General features: G+C 42.2%; 2 protein-coding genes across 3 annotated transcripts in view; one reads left to right on the top strand and one right to left on the bottom strand.

Annotated features, from left to right (window-relative positions):
• Nucleotides 1-2,194: 2,194 nt before the first annotated feature.
• Nucleotides 2,195-19,269, top strand: part of UGT3A2 (UDP glycosyltransferase family 3 member A2) — a 33,025-nt gene continuing 15,950 nt past the window's right edge. For both annotated transcript variants that reach the window (XM_054487053.2, XM_054487054.2), the window contains exons 1-3: nucleotides 2,195-2,424; nucleotides 4,771-4,872; nucleotides 18,844-18,958. In XM_054487053.2, coding sequence (XP_054343028.1) covers nucleotides 2,331-2,424; nucleotides 4,771-4,872; nucleotides 18,844-18,958 — 311 coding nt within the window. In that variant the 5' untranslated portion in view covers nucleotides 2,195-2,330. The remainder of the gene's footprint in view (nucleotides 2,425-4,770; nucleotides 4,873-18,843; nucleotides 18,959-19,269) is intronic.
• Nucleotides 7,432-7,761, bottom strand: LOC129036102 (periphilin-1-like). Its single transcript, XM_054487055.1, has one exon. The coding sequence runs from the start codon at nucleotides 7,759-7,761 to the stop codon at nucleotides 7,432-7,434; it is 330 nt and encodes a 109-aa protein (XP_054343030.1).

The raw sequence follows: 19,269 nt of genomic DNA, 5'->3' as shown, positions 1-19,269 counted from the left end.
ACATTTAACCTTGTTTACCCCCATAACTTACTATTTTGAAGCAAATCTAAGAAATCATAAGACTGAATCTGTAAATGTTTCAGAATGTACCTTAAGAGCCAATTTCCTTCCTTCCTTCCCTCCCTCCCTCCCTTCCTTCCTCCCTTCCTCCCTCCCTCCCTCCCTCCCTCCCTTCCTTCCTTCCTTCCTTCCTTCCTTCCCTCCCTCCCTCCCTCCCTCCCTCCCTCCCTCCCTTCCTTCTTTTTTGACGAAGTCTCACTATGTTTCCTAAGCTGGAGTGCAGTGCTGCGATCTCGGCTCACTGCAACCTCCACTTCCCGGGTTCAAGCGATTCTCCCACCTCAGCCTCCTGGGTAGCTGGGACCACAGACACGCGCCACCATCCCCGGCTAATTTTTGCATTTTTAGTAGAGACGGGGTTTCACTATGTTGGCCAGGATGGCCTTGAACTCCTGACCTCGTGTTCCCCCCACCTCACCTACCAAAGTGCTGGGGTTACAGGCATGAACCACTACACCCAGCCAGAATTTCTTTATAAGATGTTTATAACCACAATTACATAGAACTCTTCTCCAAAGCAACAATAACTACTTAATATTTTCAAAATTTGGGTTCAAATATCTCTGATACTTCTATAATATTTTAGAGTCCATTGGAATCATGCTATTTAAAACGTTAACGAATCTGATACCTGATTCTTCATATCTCTTTCCATTTGAATTTTCTTAGTAATATTTGCCATTAATGTACTATGTATTTTATTTCTTAGTGTGTTTAGTATCAGTTTGCCTGGCAGAACAATGCCTGGCATAATAAATAGCTATCAGCCGGGCATGGTGGCTCATGCCTATAATTCCAGCACTTTGGGAGGCCAAGGCGAGTGGATCATGTGAGGTCAGGAGTTCAAGGCCAGCCTGGCCAACATGGTGAAATCCTGTCTCTACTAAAAAATACAAAAATCAGCCGGGTGTGGTGGCAGGCACCTGTAATCCCAGCTACTCGGGAGGCTGAGACAGGAGAATTTCTTGAACTTGGGAGGCAGAGGTTGCAGTAAGCTGAGATTGCACCACTGCACTCTAGCCTGGCCTGGGTGACAGAGTGAGACTCTGTCTCAAAAAAAAAAAAAAAAAGCTATCAACATAATTGTTGAATAAATAAAAATCTTGGAGTTTGATAACAAATCCTTTGTTTTGCTAATGCATTATGAGAAGTACAAGAATAAGATGAACTGGAGCCTTGTGATGTCTGGTAAACCTCGCCCTTCCCACACTTGTCTCTCTCTCTCTCTCTCTCTCCTCTTTCTCCACAATAGGCACGGCTAGGTGAGGGATGCACAAATGCATAAGAATGTAATGCTTTAAATTCCAATGAGAAAAAATAACACCTGTAGACTGAAGAAGGCAGGAATAGAACAAGCAGAATTCAAGGACCCACTGCAACCAAGGATTTCTCTGCTTGTTTAGAGTTGCACTGAAAGCCCTTCCTAAAGGAAGTCTTAGTTTGAGGATAGAGAGTGTAAAGGGGACCACCGGACCTAGTGATCCCTGCCCTCACTGGGGCTGACATTGCACGGGGGCAGAATTACAAGCTGTCGTCAGCATGTGCTCTTGGAAATTATGGAAAGAGTCACCGGTCCTATTTCAGAATACTCATTCAGAATGATAGTCTCAGCTTTTGAATTTCAGTCCTCCAGGGACAGACCTGGACTTCCAGAGGTAGGACTCCAACCTCTTTTCAGGAATGTTACCTTTTAAAGAGATACTAAGAGATAGATTCCAGGGATGGTAGACTGATTTCCCTTGGGGATTCCCTTCCAGGGAGGTCTTGGGCTTGGAACATCAACTCAAGATTTTAAGCAAGTCTCTTAGGAAATAGATCGTGGGGCTGGCAGTATGAGCTAATAGAGGCAGTTAGAAGGGAACTAGAGTAGGTAAATTCACACAGCCTTGGCAAAAGAGAGGTGGGTCCCATGGAGATAGAGCTTTCATCAGCGCGATTTACTGAGGTCCCTGCCCTCCCCGACTAACAGTAAGAATTTTCCAGGCAGGAGGGCTGTGATCACAAGGGCAGAGCAGGGTTAAGGATGGGCTCACCGACCCCTCCTACTGACTGCTGGTAGTTTGGTAGAGCAAGGATAGATTATCCAATGGAGCACGAGGGAGGAGGGGCAGAGGGCAAGAGGGGATGGACAGAAGAGAAGACTGGCAGGATCCTCACTCCTACCTCTACCCACAGCCAGTGCCTTTGGCTCACTGAGGTGCACAGGGTCCCTCAGCCGGGCGCAGGGCGTGCAGCCCAGGCTGAGATCCGCGGCTTCCGTAGAAGTGAGCATGGCTGGGCAGCGGGTGCTGCTTCTAGTGGGCTTCCTTCTCCCTGGGGTCCTGCTCTCAGAGGCTGCCAAAATCCTGACAATATCTACAGTAGGTGAGTGCTTGGCCGGAGAATTCCCAGACAGGCGCGTCCCAGATACTCGCACTGCCAGGGCTCCAGAGAACAGCGCTTGATCAGAGTCATCCACGTGATTTTCCAGGCTGGGCTTGCGGACCCGGCTGGAGGAGGGAGAAGCCCATTCAGCTGTGGGGCAGAGAGGGGCCTCTATTGCTGAGGTGGGGAAGATAGTTTTTGAGAAAAGAGATTCTCCTTTACTGTCTCTTCCTGTTCAGGACGCGCCCCCATCCCGCAGGGCTGGGGCCAGAAATTTGAGACTCATCCCAGAGCTTGAGTTCCTGGGCTGCCTTCTTCAGAGCGCAGTGGGACTTTCAGAGGCTCACCCTAAGCTCCAGAGGGTGCGTGTGTGTGGGTGCACAGTAGCTTCCAGTAGAAACAGTGGTGAGCGTTTTCAGGCTCTTGGAGACCAGGGAAAGGCGCTCCTGAGGGCAGCACTGCAAATGTTGTGAAGCTGCATCCGGAGCCAGGGTGGCGCAGGCAGGTATTTCATGGCTGCAAGGCCAGTGGAGTGTTTTCCACCAGGGGAAAACTGGAGAACTGCCCAGGGCTGAGGAGAAGATCCAGGTCATTCGCATCTTTTGGAGTATCCTTCCTTTTACCTGTGCCGCTGACCGTTTTTGAGGGATTCATGGGACTGTTAATTCTGCATTTTGGGTCTCAGTTTTACTTCTTTTACTTTTACCCCAAAGGGAATAGAAGATAAAAGAGAAACATATATGAACATAAAGGGATCATCTCAGGATCGAGCTTCCCCAAGACTTTATTTCAACCCATAGTGGGTTCTAATGGATTCCTTTTAGATCACGGAGAATTAGGGCTTGTAGAGCTGGGAAGAACCACAGATCATCTAATTTAGTGCCCATTTTCCTTTCCTGAGAGGGCAATTGAGGGATGGGGAGTGAGATGCCTTCCTTAAGAGCACTTGTGGCCTCCCTGATGTCCCATGAGGAATTAACTCAGGGTTTTCTTACTGCAAGACCACGCTCACCACAACTTCCACTCTGAAGCCCTTTTCACGGGGGATTTTCAAAAATCACTGTTTCAGAAACAGTGCAAGTCCATTTGAAGACTTTTTCCCCCTCTTTCTGAGTGTTAGTAGCAGTGAAGCAACAGAGCTTCTTAACTTCTTGAAAATACACAGCCCTCCTTCCTCAGGTTCCAAGAAGGAGTTGATGTCATTTCTGAGGTGCTGGAATGCTGATTTTTGCCCCAGAAAGCCACCTGACTCCCCAAGATCTACTGCTAACAGCTGTTTCTGTGGGGACCCCTCCTTCCCGGCTCCCCGTTCTTACATGGATTAAAATGTGAGCAAGACCTGTTGCAGATTTGTACTTTATACATCCCTTGTTGCTCCAGACTATTCAAGCCTGGGTATAAGTAAACTGAGTCATTCAGAGAGCTGCACACTACTTCTCTACTCCCTTCCACCCCCACCCCCACCCCCAAGCTTTTGGTATTTACTATTACATTACTTTCTCTTCTGATCTTCCTTTCTCTGCTGCTGAGAACCTTAGATGCAAGCAAAGGCTGTGTATTAGAACATGTACTGAGAAGACATTGATTTCGTGGAACCTGTACCTCTTTTGAGGATCAAGCTTCTCTTTCCTTAGGATGGATGTTTCTGGAATCAGTGATTCCCTAGCCTCTGGTGCAACCAGGATCCAGCAGGCCCACCCCAAGGGCCCCACAGTTGTCCTCAAATGTCTTAATTAGAACTTCATCATTGTTTGGCCTAAATTAAGTACATCCTTTCAAAATACATTAGAATCTTAAGGATTTGGATTCTAAGTAGTGGCCCCTCATTCCTTCTGTTCCAGTGATTTCTTGGACCAATCTCTTAAGGTTTCTATCTCCTACAGCAGCATAAATGTCCAAAGAGCAGGATCCCAGAAACAGCTCTCATTGTTTTTTAGGAACTATTCACACTCATACGTACAACACCATACCTGTATTTCCACCAATGCCGTGATTTCTTTTGGACTCTGTGTCTCCATAAGGCCTTAGTTAAAATATACATGTACCTCAGGATGCGGAACTCCTGTGGCTAAGCACATAGTAGCTCGTTACACTGACATGGATAGCGTGATTCACAAGAGGCAATCTCTCATGGACCAGAGCCACAGGTAAAAATTTGGGTGGCCATGCTCTGGGTGAGTGGGCTGGGTTTTAGCCAGAGGGACATGAGGAGACTGGCAAAAGTCATCTTCCTCCACTCACTATCCACTTCTGTTTCCCTACCTTTCCTCTCCTGGATTGATCACTACCGACTTCAGACACTGTGTTCTTCATCATTCCAGAACTGAAGTTGTGCATTGTTCCTAGGTGGAAGCCATTATCTACTGATGGACCGGGTTTCTCAGATTCTTCAAGATCACGGTCATAATGTCACCATGCTTAACCACAAAAGAGGTCCTTTTATGCCAGGTATCTTTCTCACTTTTCTTGATTTCTCCTACTCCAAGCAAAGAGCAAAATGCTGTTTGCATAGAAAGGCTTAGCAAAATGTTTTTTAAAAATCTAATTCTATTGGAAGGATGAAAAGCTTGTGTGTGTGTATGTAAAGTGCCAAAAAACTTCTTAGGCTCTAATTACCAGGACCTGACACTCCATACTCCCATATTTTTTTTTCCCGTTACTTGACTTCTACTCCATCCCAAGCAACCGTCCACTCATTATTATGGATTATTTTAACAAATACTACTTTATAAGATGGCTTAAAAAATATATTAAACATGGTGGGGCAAGGTGGCTCACACTTGTAATCCCAGCACTTTAGGAGGCTGAGACAGATGGATCACTTGAACCCAGGAGTTTGAGACCAGCCTGAGCAATATAGGGACACTCTGTCTCTACAAAAAATACAAAAATTAGCTTGACATGGTGGCACCCACTTGTAGTTTCATCTACTTGGGAGGCTGAGGGTGGAGGATCGCTTGAGCCAGGAAGCAGAGGTTGCAGTGAGCTGAGAATGCACCACTGCACTAGAGCCCGGGCAACAGAGTGAGACTCCATCTCAAAGACTCTCTGTATATAGATAGAACAGAAATATTCAGCCTTATTTAACACTTCTTACATGTAAGAATCACTTTTCTTTTTATAGATTACTTTTCCTCTTTTTATGATATCGGAATTTAAGTAAGCTTTTGCAGGGAGCCCCTTATTTATGCAGCTAAGTTAGGAGTCTATGGCTGAGATGGTCTTGCATTCTTGAAAAATAAGTGGCTGCCCACAAGTTTGCGCATAGTGATTTCAGATGTTCTTAATGGAGTCATTGAATCCAAAGAATTTTAGCCAAAATGAAGCTCATAAATCTTATCAACTCCTCTGTTGATCCACAAGGAAACAGAAACCCTGAGAACGTAACAGATTTGCTTGATAACAGAGTTGGGTGGATTTAGGACTTTATGCTCCAAATTGCTCAATATGAAAGTGTTGCTCAGGGAAAAGCCCAAACTCCATCATCATGCAATACACCTGGACATGCACCCCCTGAAGCTATAATTTTAAAAAAGAAAAAAATCCAAAAGCAAGCATCTTGGAGGAAGAAAATGCTGAGATATTTTCAACCTTTGAAGGTAATATCAGGCCTTGTCATTGTTCAGATTTCTAAAACAATTTTTTTTTTTTTTTTTGCGAGACAGAGTCTCGCTCTGTTGGCCAGGCTGGAGTACAGTGGCATCATCTTGGCTCACTGCAACTTCCATTTCCTGGGCTCAAGCAATTCTCCTGCCTCAGCCTCCTGAATAGCTGAGATTACAGGCATGTGCCACCATGCCCGGCTAATTTTTGTATTTTTAGTAGAGATGGGATTTCACCATGTTGGCCAGGCTGGTCTCAAACTCCTGACCTCAGGTGATCCTCCCGCCTTGGCCTCCCAAAGTGCTGGGATTACAGGTGTGAACCACTGCGTCCAGCCAAAACCATTTTTTAATCTACATTTTTTCATTTAAATTTTAAAATTTCATTATGGTAAAATATATATAACATAATCTACCATTTTAGCCATATTTTTAAATTGAGTCAGAGTCTTCCACTGTCTCCCAGGTTGGAGTGCAGTGGTGTGATCTTGGCTCACTACAACCTCTGTTACCTAGGTTCAAGCGATTCTGGTACCTTAGCCTCCCAAATAACTGGGACTACGGGCACGTGCTATTAGGCGTGCGGCACCACGCCTGGCTAATTTTTTTGTATTTTTAGTAGAGACAGGGTTTCGCCACGTTCACCAAGCCGGTCTTGAACTCCTGATCTCAGGTGATCTGCCTGCCTTGGCCTTCCAAAGTGCTGGGATTACAGGTGTGAGCCACTTTACCTGGCCCCATTTTCAAATGTACCGTTTAGAGGCTTTAAGGACATTCACATTGTTGTAGAACCATCTCTGAAATTTTCAGAAGTTTTTCATCATCGTGAAGTGGAACTCTGCTTATTAAACAGTGACTGCCTGTGGCTGACAGCCACTATTTCTTCTTGAAACCATCACTATGACAGTTATTACTGTTACTACTTGAGACCATCATTACGAGACTAAATGAAGGAGGACGAATGTAAAAATGAAAACTTAAGAGAAACTGTTGTAAAGGGGCCAGGGGAAGAAGAAAAGAGCTCCCCGCTTCTAGTGAGCAAAGGCAGCCGCTGAGCTTCCACAACCCTTTTTATTGGGTAGAATGAGCAGGGAGGAGGAGGTGATGATTGGTCAGCTGCTTGATTGATCACAGGTTCATATTATTACTAACAGGCTTCAGATTTGCCTAATCACAAGAAACACTGCGCTTGGGGCATGACTGCCCTCAGCATGCCTTCTGGGTGGCAGACGCAGTTTGTCAGTTTGCCAACATTCTGCATTTATGAGAAACAGTTTGCTGTTTACTCATATAGCCTCCAGTGGTATACTGAGTTGATCACAATCCTCACTCTTTTGGCCTCCAACATTTCTCCCTTTTTGTTTTTGAATTAATTTGAGAAAGGCAATTACTGGCTGTGCAGCCCTCAATTGCCGGTTGGTGGTCCAGCTGATCTTACAGATGCACAGGAAACCATGGCCAGCATGGCCACAAACATGGAGTCAGGGGTCTTTGCCTGACCCTGATGCTCTAACAGTTTCTCAGCTTCCTGTGTGGTTTTCTTGATCTGTCTGCATGTCATGGGGGTTGATGTGAGTGTGACTCCAGTCAGTCCTCGTTCCATCTTCACATTCAGATTCAACTGGCTCATGGCTTGTACTGGGGGAACCAGGCCTGTGGTTGGAATCCATGAGTCCCTCCAGTCTCCTGTTCCATGGTCACACACACCTTGAGAGCACTCACACAGTTTGTTCATTTTCTGTGAAAACACAAACATACCCTGGTCCCCACCTTAGTAAATCTACCAAAACAAAAGCAGAGGTTTTTGTAGCTGTAGCCAGGAGGCATGCTGTTGCTGAAGCACCTGCTCCTCAAGCTACAATTCAGCTTCTGCCTCTTTTGGTTAATTGCTGCGGGGTAAAACTTTCCACTGATAACAAGAAACAGGCTCTCTCTGATTAACAGAAGACACAGAGAAAGCAAATCTGAGGCTTATCCTTGTGCTCAGTTCCCACATCTTGACAAGCTCTGAGAAAACCTCCCAAGTCCTCTGCACATCTCACAGGTGCCAGCAAATGTTTACAATCCATGAAAGCCAAAGCTAAAGTTAGCCTTTCTGTAGCCACAGAAGACAGTACAAGCCAATTTTCATCCTCCCTCTCCTGTTCACCACCCTTAATAGGTGCTATAGGTGGGGCAAAAAATTCTCTCAAACCCTGAAATAACAAAAAGATGGTATGTACCAAACTCCAAACAAAAAAGAGAAAAGAAATAACCAAATTCTTCCCCATGTTATTTTGATTCAAAAACTTCTCATTCTTTGTACTTCTAGGGCACTAAACAGTACATTTTTTAGAACACTGACCTTATGTTGCTGCCAGCAGACTTGTAACGGGGTTTCTTGTTCATCTGGTTGGTTTTAATTTTTTCTGGGCTTTAGTTTTTTCTGCTCCCAGACCTTCCTCACTCAAGTCCCTGTAGGACTGTATGTGTCCCTATCAGCGCCTGCAAGTTTCTGCTAGTCTCTGCTAGTCTTTATCTGTCCCTATTTGTCCCTGTCGTCCCTATTAGTTCCTGCAAGTTCCTGCAAGTCCCTGTCTTTCCCTACCTATTTCTATTTGTCTCTATCTCTATTTATTGCTATTTATCCCTGCTTATCTCTGTTTGTCCCTGCAGGTCTCTTCAGGTCTCTGTTTGTCCCTGAATGTCCCTATTTATCCCTGTTCAGGCACCACTTGTGGCAGACTGCCACAATTACTACTTGTTACTGTCATTACGAGAGACATTACTCTTACTATTTGAGACCATCATTACGAGACTGAATGAAGGAGGAAAAACACAGAAATGAAAACCTAAGACAAAAGAAACTCTTATAAAGAAGGGGGCCGGGGAAGAAGAAAAGAGCTCCCCACTTCTAGTGAGCAAAGGCAGCTGCTGAGCTTCCACAACCCTTCTTATTTATTGGGTAGAATGAGCAGGGAGGAGGAGGTGATGATTGGTCAGCTGCTTGATTTATCACAGGTTCATATTATTACTAACAGGCTTCAGATTTGCCTAATCACAAGAAACACTGCACTTGGGGCGTGACTGCCCTCAGCATTCCTTCTGGGTGGCAGACGCAGTTTGTCAGTTTGCCAACATTCTGCATTTATGAGAAACAGTTTACTGTTTACTCATATAGTCTCCAGTGCTATCCTGAGTTGATCACGACCCTCACTCTTTTGGCCTCCAACAATGCCCCATTACCCTCCACCTTCAGCCCCTGATAACCATATTTTATTTTATTTCTCTTTTAATTTGACTATTCTGGGTACAGCATATAAGTGAAATGATACAGTATTTGTCGTTTTGTGTCTGGCTTGCTTTATTTAGCATAATATCTTCAAGGTTCATTCATATTTAGCATGTGTTAGAACTTCTTTTTTATGGCTGGATATTCAATTTTATGGATACATCACATTTTGTTTATACATTAATCCATTGATGGACATTTAGTTTTTTCCACTTTTTGACTATTGTGAACAATGCTGCTATGAACACTGGTATACAAATATCTTTTTGAGTCCCTGCTTAAAACCATTTTAATATCTTTTACGTTAGTTTTCATATTCTTCACTGCCTTTGTATCTGCCTAAACTGGATATCTGATTAAATAGTTGTAGTATATTCATTTTTAAGACAATTATTTCTTAATTTCAAAAATTGTAACTAAATTAAATTGATTTAAATTAAAATGTAGATGAAAAATTAATGATGACATTTCCAATAAACTTTGAGAAACTACTGGCCGGGTATAGTGGCTCACAATTGTAATCCCAGCACTTTGGGAGGCTGAGGCAGGAGGATCACTTGAGCCCAGGAGTTAAAACCCTGGGCAACATAGTGAGACTTCATCTCTACTAAAAATAAAAATAAAACATTAGCTGGGCATGGTGTCATGATCCTGTGGTCCCAGCTACATGGGAAGCTGAGGCAGGAGGATTGTGTGAGCCCTGGAGGCTGAAGCTGCAGTGAGCCATTATCACACCACTGCGTTCCAGCCTGGCCAATAAAGTGAGACCCAGTCTGAGAAAAAAAAAAGAGAGAGAGAGAAACTACTGAAAGCTACAGACCTTTTACCCTTTAACAAATACAAGCAGAGCAAAATCTATAAACAATTCAAGGAATGTGTGGATCCTTTCTGTTTTTTCATAGGATTAGGAGTCCAGAGTTTCTTTTAATAATTCCCTCATCACAGATGTCTCTGAAGCTTTGAAATAGAATTCCCATTTTTCATTTCATCCATAGAGCTTGGCTGAAGGTCTGCAAACAAGGAAACACATGATTGGGTTATTATTTCTGATCAGATGCCCAATTTAATGAATTGAAACATTTGAGACAATTATTAACTCCTTATTTGGAAACACTTTCCCATACTGTTTATTTATTTGCAACTTTAATAAATGACATCAGAGTCACGAAGAAGCAAAGGTTTCTAATACTCACATGTACTACTGCTCCAACCAATCAATATCTGGAGTCACAATTGGATTATACATATTGTCTAGAAGAATATTCAAGAGCATAAGAGAGAAAGCCTAAATTGCTTTGAACAGACTGTGAGTAGAACTAGGGATTCTAAGAACTCTGCTAGTGATGACTCAGAAGGAAGGAAGGAACATGATAGAGAAAATCTGTATTGTCTTAGAGACTATAAATCATCATACACAGGCTTTTTGTAGAAATATAGATATTCAAGTGTTCTTACTGTCTATAGTAAAACATGAAAGGAAAGATAAATTGAGAAAATAACTATGAGGCAGAAAACGAGGACTTCATGGTTCTGGAAATTCTCAGCCTATTAGGATGATAAAATATTTTAAAATTAGGGAATTCAATGTCAGGAAAGCAGTGTATCCTGTTGTCTTGTAGAGAAAGCCAATTGTATGGCTGGACAGCCTTTTGCTATTGCCTCTGAAGGATTAAACGGCCAGAGTATTCAGTCACACAGAGAGCTCATTGAAGAGATTAGCATGAAGCAGGTTTGGTATGCACTGGTTACCAACTTGCCTGAGTCCGCTAAGAAAGAACACCCACATAATGCAACAAATTCCATGAAGTGGATTTATCATTTACACGTGGGCAGCAACCAAAACCTAAAATTCATTGTGAGCTGGTCCTCCAAGGTTCAGAAAGCTGCCTGGGATGAATGGAGTCGCAACTGTACATGCCCCACTTGCATTGCAGATAAAGGACCACGAAGTGCAGACCACCTTGGGTATTATATTCTGGAGAAACATGACGTGCTAAGCTAAGTGTTGAAGGACATCCTGTTTCTAGTGGAGACTGTAACAAAGCCTGGGCTGTTCCACCCAGTGCCTCTCTATCTTAGAGTGTTACATTCCCAGCACATTCTGCAGTTATTCTTGATAACTACAAGTGACAGGCAGAGAGGAAAACAGGGTCAGCCCAAGGCCACCCTGAGAACGGTCCTGCAATTAGGTGTATGTCTCATGGATTCCTTCACCCATAATGGCAGAAGCCACCAATCAAGATGAAACTATCTCGTAAAGATGTGTGGAGGCTGTTATTTGTGTATAAGAATGCTTGTGATTTTTTTACATTGATTTTGTATCCTGAGACTTTGCTGAAGTTGCTTATCAGCTTAAGGAGATTTTGGGCTGAGACAATGGGGTTTTCTAGATATACAATCATGTCATCTGCAAACAGGGACAATTTGACTTCCTCTTTTCCTGATTGAACACCCTTTATTTCCTTCTCCTGCCTAATTGCCCTGGCCAGAACTTCCAACACTATGTTGAATAGGAGTGGTGAGAGAGGGCATCCCTGTCTTGTTCCAGTTTTCAAAGGGAATGCTTCCAGTTTTTGCCCATTCAGTATGATATTGGCTGTGGGTTTGTCATAGATAGCTCTTATTATTTTGAGATACATCCCATCAATACCTAATTTATTGAGAGTTTTTAGCATGAAGGGTTGTTGAATTTTGTCAAAGGCCTTTTCTGCATCTATTGAGATAATCATATGGTTTTTGTCTTTGGTTCTGTTTATATGCTGGATTACATTTACTGATTTGCGTATATTGAACCAGCCTTGCATCCCAGGGATGAAGCCCACTTGATCATGGTGGATAAGCTTTTTGATGTGCTGCTGGATTTGGTTTGCCAGTATTTTATTGAGGATTTTTGCATCGATGTTCATCAAGGATATTGGTCTAAAATTCTATTTTTTGGTTGTGTCTCTGCCAGGCTTGGTATCAGGATGATGCTGGCCTCATAAAATGAGTTAGGGAGGATTCCCTCTTTTTCTATTGATTGGAATAGTTTCAGAAGGAATGGTACCAGTTCCTCCTTGTACCTCTGGTAGAATTCAGCTGTGAATCCATCTGGTCCTGGACTCTTTTTGGTTGGTAAGCTATTAATTATTGCCACAATTTCAGAGCCTGTTATTGGTCTATTCAGAGATTCAACTCCTTCCTGGTTTAGCCTTGGGAGGGTGTATGTGTCGAGGAATTTATCAATTTCTTCTAGATTTTCTATTTTATTTGCATATAGGTGTTTGTAGTATTCTCTGATGGTAGTTTGTATTTCTGTGGGATCGGTGGTGATATCCCCTTTATCATTTTTTATTGTGTCTATTTGTTTCTTCTCTCTTTTCTTCTTTATTAGTCTTGCTAATCCTGAGTTCTAGCTTGATTGCACTGTGATTGAGAGATAGTTTGTTATAATTTCCGTTCTTTTACATTTGCTGAGGAGAGCTTTACTTCCAACTATGTGGTCAATTTTGGAATAGGTGTGGTGTGGTGCTGAAAATAATGTATATTCTGTTGATTTGGGGTGGAGAGTTCTGTAGATGTCTATTAGGTCCTCTTGGTGCAGAGCTGAGTTCAATTCCTGGGTATCCTTGTTAACTTTCTGTCTCATTGATCTGTCTAATGTTGACAAACAGAGAGCCAAATCATGAGTGAACTCTTATTCACAATTGCTTCAAAGAGAATAAAATACCTTGGAATCCAGCTTACAAGGGACGTGAAGGACCTCTTCAAGGAGAACTACAAACCACTGCTCAATGAAATAAAAGAGGATACAAACAAATGGAAGAACGTACCATGCTCATGGGTAGGAAGAATCAATATCGTGAAAATGGCCATACTGCCCAAGGTAATTTACAGATTCAATGCCATCCCCATCAGGCTACCAATGACTTTCTTCACAGAATTGGAAAAAACCACTTTAAAGTTCATATGGAACCAAAAAAGAGCCTGCATCACCAAGCCAATCCTAAGCCAAAAGAACAAAGCTGGAAGCATCATGCTACCTGACTTCAAACTATACTACAAGACTACAGTAACCAAAACAGCATGGTACTGGTACCAAAACAGAGATATAGATCAATGGAACAGAACAGAGCCCTCAGAAATAACACCGCATATCTACAACTATCTGATCTTTGACAAACCTGAGGAAAACAAGCAATGGGGAAAGGATTCCCTATTTAATAAATGGTGCTGGGAAAACTGGCTAGCCATATGTAGAAAGCTGAAACTGGATCCCTTCCTTACACCTTATACAAAAATTAATTCAAGATGGATTAAAGACTTACATGTTAGACCTAAAACCATAAACACCCTAGAAGAAAACCTAGGCATTACCATTCAGGACATAGGCATGGGCAAGGACTTCATGTCTAAAACACCAAAAGCAATGGCAACAAAAGCCAAAATTGACAAATGGGATCTAATTATACTAAAGAGCTTCTGCACAGCAAAAGAAACTACCATCAGAGTGAACAGGCAACCTACAAAATGGGAGAAAATTTTCGCAACCTACTCATCTGACAAAGGGCTAATATCCAGAATCTACAATGAACTCCAACAAATTTACAAGAAAAAAACAAGTAACCCCATCAAAAATGGGTGAAGGACATGAACAGACACTTCTCAAAAGAAGACATTTATGCAGCCCAAAAACACATGAAAAAATGCTCACCATCACTGGCCATCAGAGAAATGCAAATCAAAACCACAATGAGATACCATCTCACACCAGTTAGAATGGCAATCATTAAAAAGTCAGGAAACAACAGGTGCTGAAGAGGATGTGGAGAAATAGGAACACTTTTACACTGTTGGAGGGACTGTAAACTAGTTCAACCATTGTGGAAGTCAGTGTGGCGATTCCTCAGGGATCTAGAACTAGAAATACCATTTGACCCAGCCATCCCATTACTGGGTATATACCCAAAGGACTATAAATCATGCTGCTATAAAGACACATGCACACGTATGTTTATTGCGGCACTATTCACAATAGCAAAGACTTGGAACCAACCCAAATGTCCAACAATGATAGACTGGATTAAGAAAATGTGGCACATATACACCATGGAATACTATGCAGCCATAAAAAATGATGAGTTCATGTCCTTTGTAGGGACATGGATGAAATTGGAAATCATCATTCTCAGTAAACTATCGCAAGGACAAAAAACCAAACACCGCATGTTCTCACTCATAGGTGGGAATTGAACAATGAGAACACATGGACACAAAAAGGGGAGCATCACACTCTGGGGACTGTTGTGGGGTGGGGGGAGGGGGGAGGGATAGCATTAGGAGATATACCTAATGCTAAATGACGAGTTGATGGGTGTAGCACACCAGCATGGCACATGTATACATACGTAACTAACCTGCACATTGTGCACATGTACCCTAAAACTTAAAGTATAATTAAAAAAAAAAAAGGTGTGGAGGCTGGGCGCAGTGGCTCATGCCTGTAATCCTAGGAAATGAAAGGAAGTGAAACAAAAGAAAAGGAAATGAAACAAACAAAGGAAAAGATGGAAAAGATGGATAGGACAAGATAATGACTAGTCTACAAATAAAATAAAATATCTATTTCCGCAAATAAACATAAACAGAGGATCATCACTATCTCACAGACCTGGTGAAAAAGAATGAGAACATGTCCCTGAAAGGATATTTATTCTTGTTCAAAATAAACAGGTTGAAATGAAAAGGAAAAGGAATAGAAGTAAAATATTACGGCTACTTAGGTCAGCAAGGTAGAGAGGAAGCACACTGAGATGAGGATAAAAGAAAAGACGTAAATGAGTAAAATAATTGGGGGGATATTCCTATAAGGCAGCCAGCCAGATAAAAGAGTTTAATGGTCCACATTACAGAGGCAACATATTAAAAGGATGATGAGGTGAACATCTAGACTCTAGCTGGTGGTCTTGCTCTTCTAAAAGGCAGCAGATCCTAGGCCGGGCACAGTGGCTCACACCTGTAATCCCAGCACTTTGGGAGGCTGATGCAGGCGGATCACCTGAGGTCAGGCGTTCCAGACCAGCCTGGCCAACAAAGTACAACCCTGTCTCTACTAAAATACAAAAATTAGCCAGGCATGGTGGCTCGTACCTGTAATCCTAGCTACTCAGAGGGCCGAGGCACGCGAATTGTTTGAGCCTGGGAGGCAGAGGTTGCAGTGAGCCGAGATTGTGCCACGCAGCAGCCTGGGTGACAGAATGAGACTCTGTCTAAAAAAAAAAAAAAATCTGTGGAGCAGCCTCTTGTTTAGTGGAATGAATTACTATGACATACCCAGGAGGGTCACAAGGTATCCCCCACAAATTTTTTTTTTTGAGATGAAGTCTTGCTCTTATCACGCAGGCTGGAGTGCCATGGTGTGATCTCAGCTCACTGCAACCTCCGCCTCCCGGGTTTAAACGATTCTCCTGCCTCAGCCTCCCAGTACCCAAGAATTTTATACCTTCAGAAGTACTGCCAATTTGGACTAAAAGGTATGAGGAGAATATGACAGGGAGGAGAATATGACAGGAAGGAGGGCTGTTGAACTCCCCAGATTCTGCAAGTAGGAAATAAACTGGCAAACCACTCAGCTGTAACCACAAGCAACGATTCATGAAAAATGAAGGAAAACTGAAGGTGAAGCAGTGAGCCCAGATGGCAGAGCTTCTAGCCCAGAAGGCTGAGCCAAACCACAGGATTATTCCCAGTCCTTAAAACCTCATTTTGTTTGCCCAGTTGGAGTCAAAATGTCTTGGGACTGGCACCTCATTTTTTTTTAACTTTCTTTTTGCCCCCATTAGAATAATGTCTATAATTGGTATCCTATGCCTGTCCCACTATTGGTTTTGGGGAGCAGCTCATTTTTTCCTAGTTTCATAGATCCACAGAAGGAGAGCAATTTTGCCACTGAATGGATTACACCCAGACTCTCACCCACACTTGATGTAGATTATTTGGATGATGTGATTTGGGAATTCTGAGCTGATGAGCTTTAGATGAGATTTTTCACTTTGAATTGATAATATAATTGTTTGAGACTTTGGGGGGATGTTGGGACAAGATGAATACATTTTCATCCCATGAGGGATGTATATTAATGTCTGGGATCTAGAGAACACACTGTAGTAGGCAAATAATGCCCCCCCCCAAAGATATACATGTTTGAATTCCTGTAATTATGAATGTGCTATTTTACATATTCAAAAGGCAAAAGGATCTTTGCAGATGTGATTAATATAAGGATTTTGAGACAGGGAGATTATCATGGATTACCCAGGTGAATCCAGTTTAATTACAAGAGTTCTTATAAGGCAAGCTTGTCTAACTCGTGGCCCACCAGCTGCATGTGGCCCAGGACAGCTTTGAATGTGGCCCAACACAAATTCATAAACTTTCTTAAAACATTATGAGATTGTTTTTGCAATTTCTTTTTAGCTCATTAGCTATCATGGGTGTTACTGTATTTTATGTGTGGCCCAAGACAATTCTTCTTCCAATGTGGCCCAGGGAAGCCAATAGATTGGACACCCCTGTTATAAAGGAAAGAAGATGGTAGGAGAGTTAAAGAAGTGATGATGGAAGAAGAAATCAGAGTGATGTGATTGCCTGTTGGAAGGGGGCCATGAGCCAGGGATGCAGGTAGCCTTGAGAAGCTGGAAAAGACGAGAAAATGGATCGTTCTCTAGAGCCTCCAGAAGAAATGCAGCTCTACCCACACCTTGAATTTATTCTAATGAGACCCGTTTTGGACTTTTGATCTCCAGAACTATAAGATAATACCTTTTGTTGTGTTAAGCAACTAAGTTTGTTGTAATTTGTTAAAGCAGCAATAGGAAACTGAAACAGCCATGATAGGTGCTCAGAAGAACTCCAGGAGGCATGAAAGGAGGATGCTAAAGCCTTTACAGTGCAGGTGTCCCTGGAGGGCACTAATGAGAGAGCCTGTTGTATTGCAACTTGGACAGATTCTGGAGCCTTCTGTTACAGGGGATCCTATGCAAAGTGCACTGATTTTCAAGTAATAAACATGATTGGACCTAAGTAAAATTTGTAAATAAGGAACATATTGTCTTTGAAATGTAAAAAAGGCCTAAAAGATGTTGGGCTTGTAACATTATGGGCTCAATAATTGTTTCTTAACAGTATTGGGATGGCTCAATACAATAGAGAGGCTCAATAGTTGTTTCTTAATAGTATTGGGGATAGAGAGGCCTTCAACTAACCAAATGATCCTTTGGAATTTAAGTGAGGGACTGGGTCTGACACTTTGCATGGGACAATAGCTTATCCCCTTTGTGAGCTCCTTTTTGAATGTTTCTGTGTCTTAAATGAGTGTGGCAAATGAATCTCCTCAGAGGAGGACACCCTCAATGTAATGTTATATCTGTACTCCTGGAGAAAGCTGGAAGCAGTGGCTCTTGCTGGCAAAGATCGTGGGCAATAGTAGGGCTGTTGAAGTATACTATGGGTAGCCATGCATTGTGTTTCTTCCAAGGTAAAGATGCACCGTGGCTGAGAGCCTGTTAAAATCCGCATGGAAGAGAACGTTCTAGCCAACTCTATGACTGCAAAGTATTTGCTAGTAGATACTTGGATAGAGTCTTTCATTTCAATTAGCTTGAGTATGAGGGCCTTAATATGTGGGACTATGTGTTAACATACCCCCAATCCTTACACAAAATTTGATTTGGATGTGATGAAGGTACACATGCATTAAGAAGATATGTGAGGTTTATGACTCATAGGGTGAGGTATTTTTTTTTTCTTTTTTTCAGAATAGCAGGACAGACTCTTAGGCAAATCTGAAAAATGGCTTTAGAGAGCAGGGAGGGATGACTGGCTTGAGTTTTTACTGTGAGGAGGGGTAGGATGGGCTGAGGATTTCCCTTCATTGTCCTGACTTGCATGGATTGAAACTCCTGCCAGGGATAAGACAGAAGGTGTGTGTGAGTTTTCTTACCAATTTGCTCAGATGAAGCATGGGGTTGGGAACGGGCAATGGGGCTTGACATTTGTCAAGAGGCAAAGAGTGGAAATGGAGTCAGACTTCTTATTACACATGGATAATGAAGAAGGGGCCAAGCTGGCAAGTCGAGATGTAGGAGACTACTCTTTTAATGAAGTCTTTTAGTACTTTTGACTGAATTTAAAAATTATTTGCATGTATCACTTTAAATAATAAAAATGATTGTTTTTGTAAAACAGAAAGAACAGAGGCTCTGGAATCAAACAAATGTGTACTGTAGTTAAATACAAACTATACCAATGTCTCACACCTGTAATCCCAGTGGTTTGTAAGGGAGCTGAGACTGCAATGAGCTAGGATTGTGCTATTGCACTCCAGCCTAAATGACAGAGCAAGACTCTGTCTCAAAAATAAATAAATGCATACATTTGAAAATACTTAAAGAAGCAATCGTTCAAATACATACTAATCTTTGAAATAAGTTTTGATATTGTTATGCTAATGTTACTCTTTTATGTAGCATATTTAACTTTTTTTTTAACCCGTTGCTGTTTCCTTAGATTTTAAAAAGGAAGAAAAATCATATCAAGTTATCAGTTGGCTTGCACCTGAAGATCATCAAAGAGAATTTAAGAAGAGTTTTGATTTCTTTCTGGAAGAAACTTTAGGTGGCAGGTAATTGTTTTTTTATTCTTTGAACCAAAAGTTCACTATTTTCATAATACAAATGAATGGATGGATGCATGGATACTTGGAATGAGGATAAGAGAAAGTAACGAATGGATGGATGGATGGATGGATTGATAGATGGAGAGACAGATGATGGGGGAGTAGATGAGTACTGCATGCCACATCATCCAGTAAAGTCCCTGGAAATTCTTCCTTATACCGTCTTTCTTACACTACAAGCATGAGTGCTTTTCCGCAGAAAGTGGGAAATTGTTTCTTCTGGGACTTCCTTGCAACACCTCACCTACAACCATTGC

Source organism: Pongo pygmaeus, chromosome 4, assembly GCF_028885625.2.
Source record: "Pongo pygmaeus isolate AG05252 chromosome 4, NHGRI_mPonPyg2-v2.0_pri, whole genome shotgun sequence".
NCBI classification, from domain to species: domain Eukaryota; kingdom Metazoa; phylum Chordata; class Mammalia; order Primates; family Hominidae; genus Pongo; species Pongo pygmaeus.
This window is presented reverse-complemented; position numbering and strand designations above follow the sequence as displayed.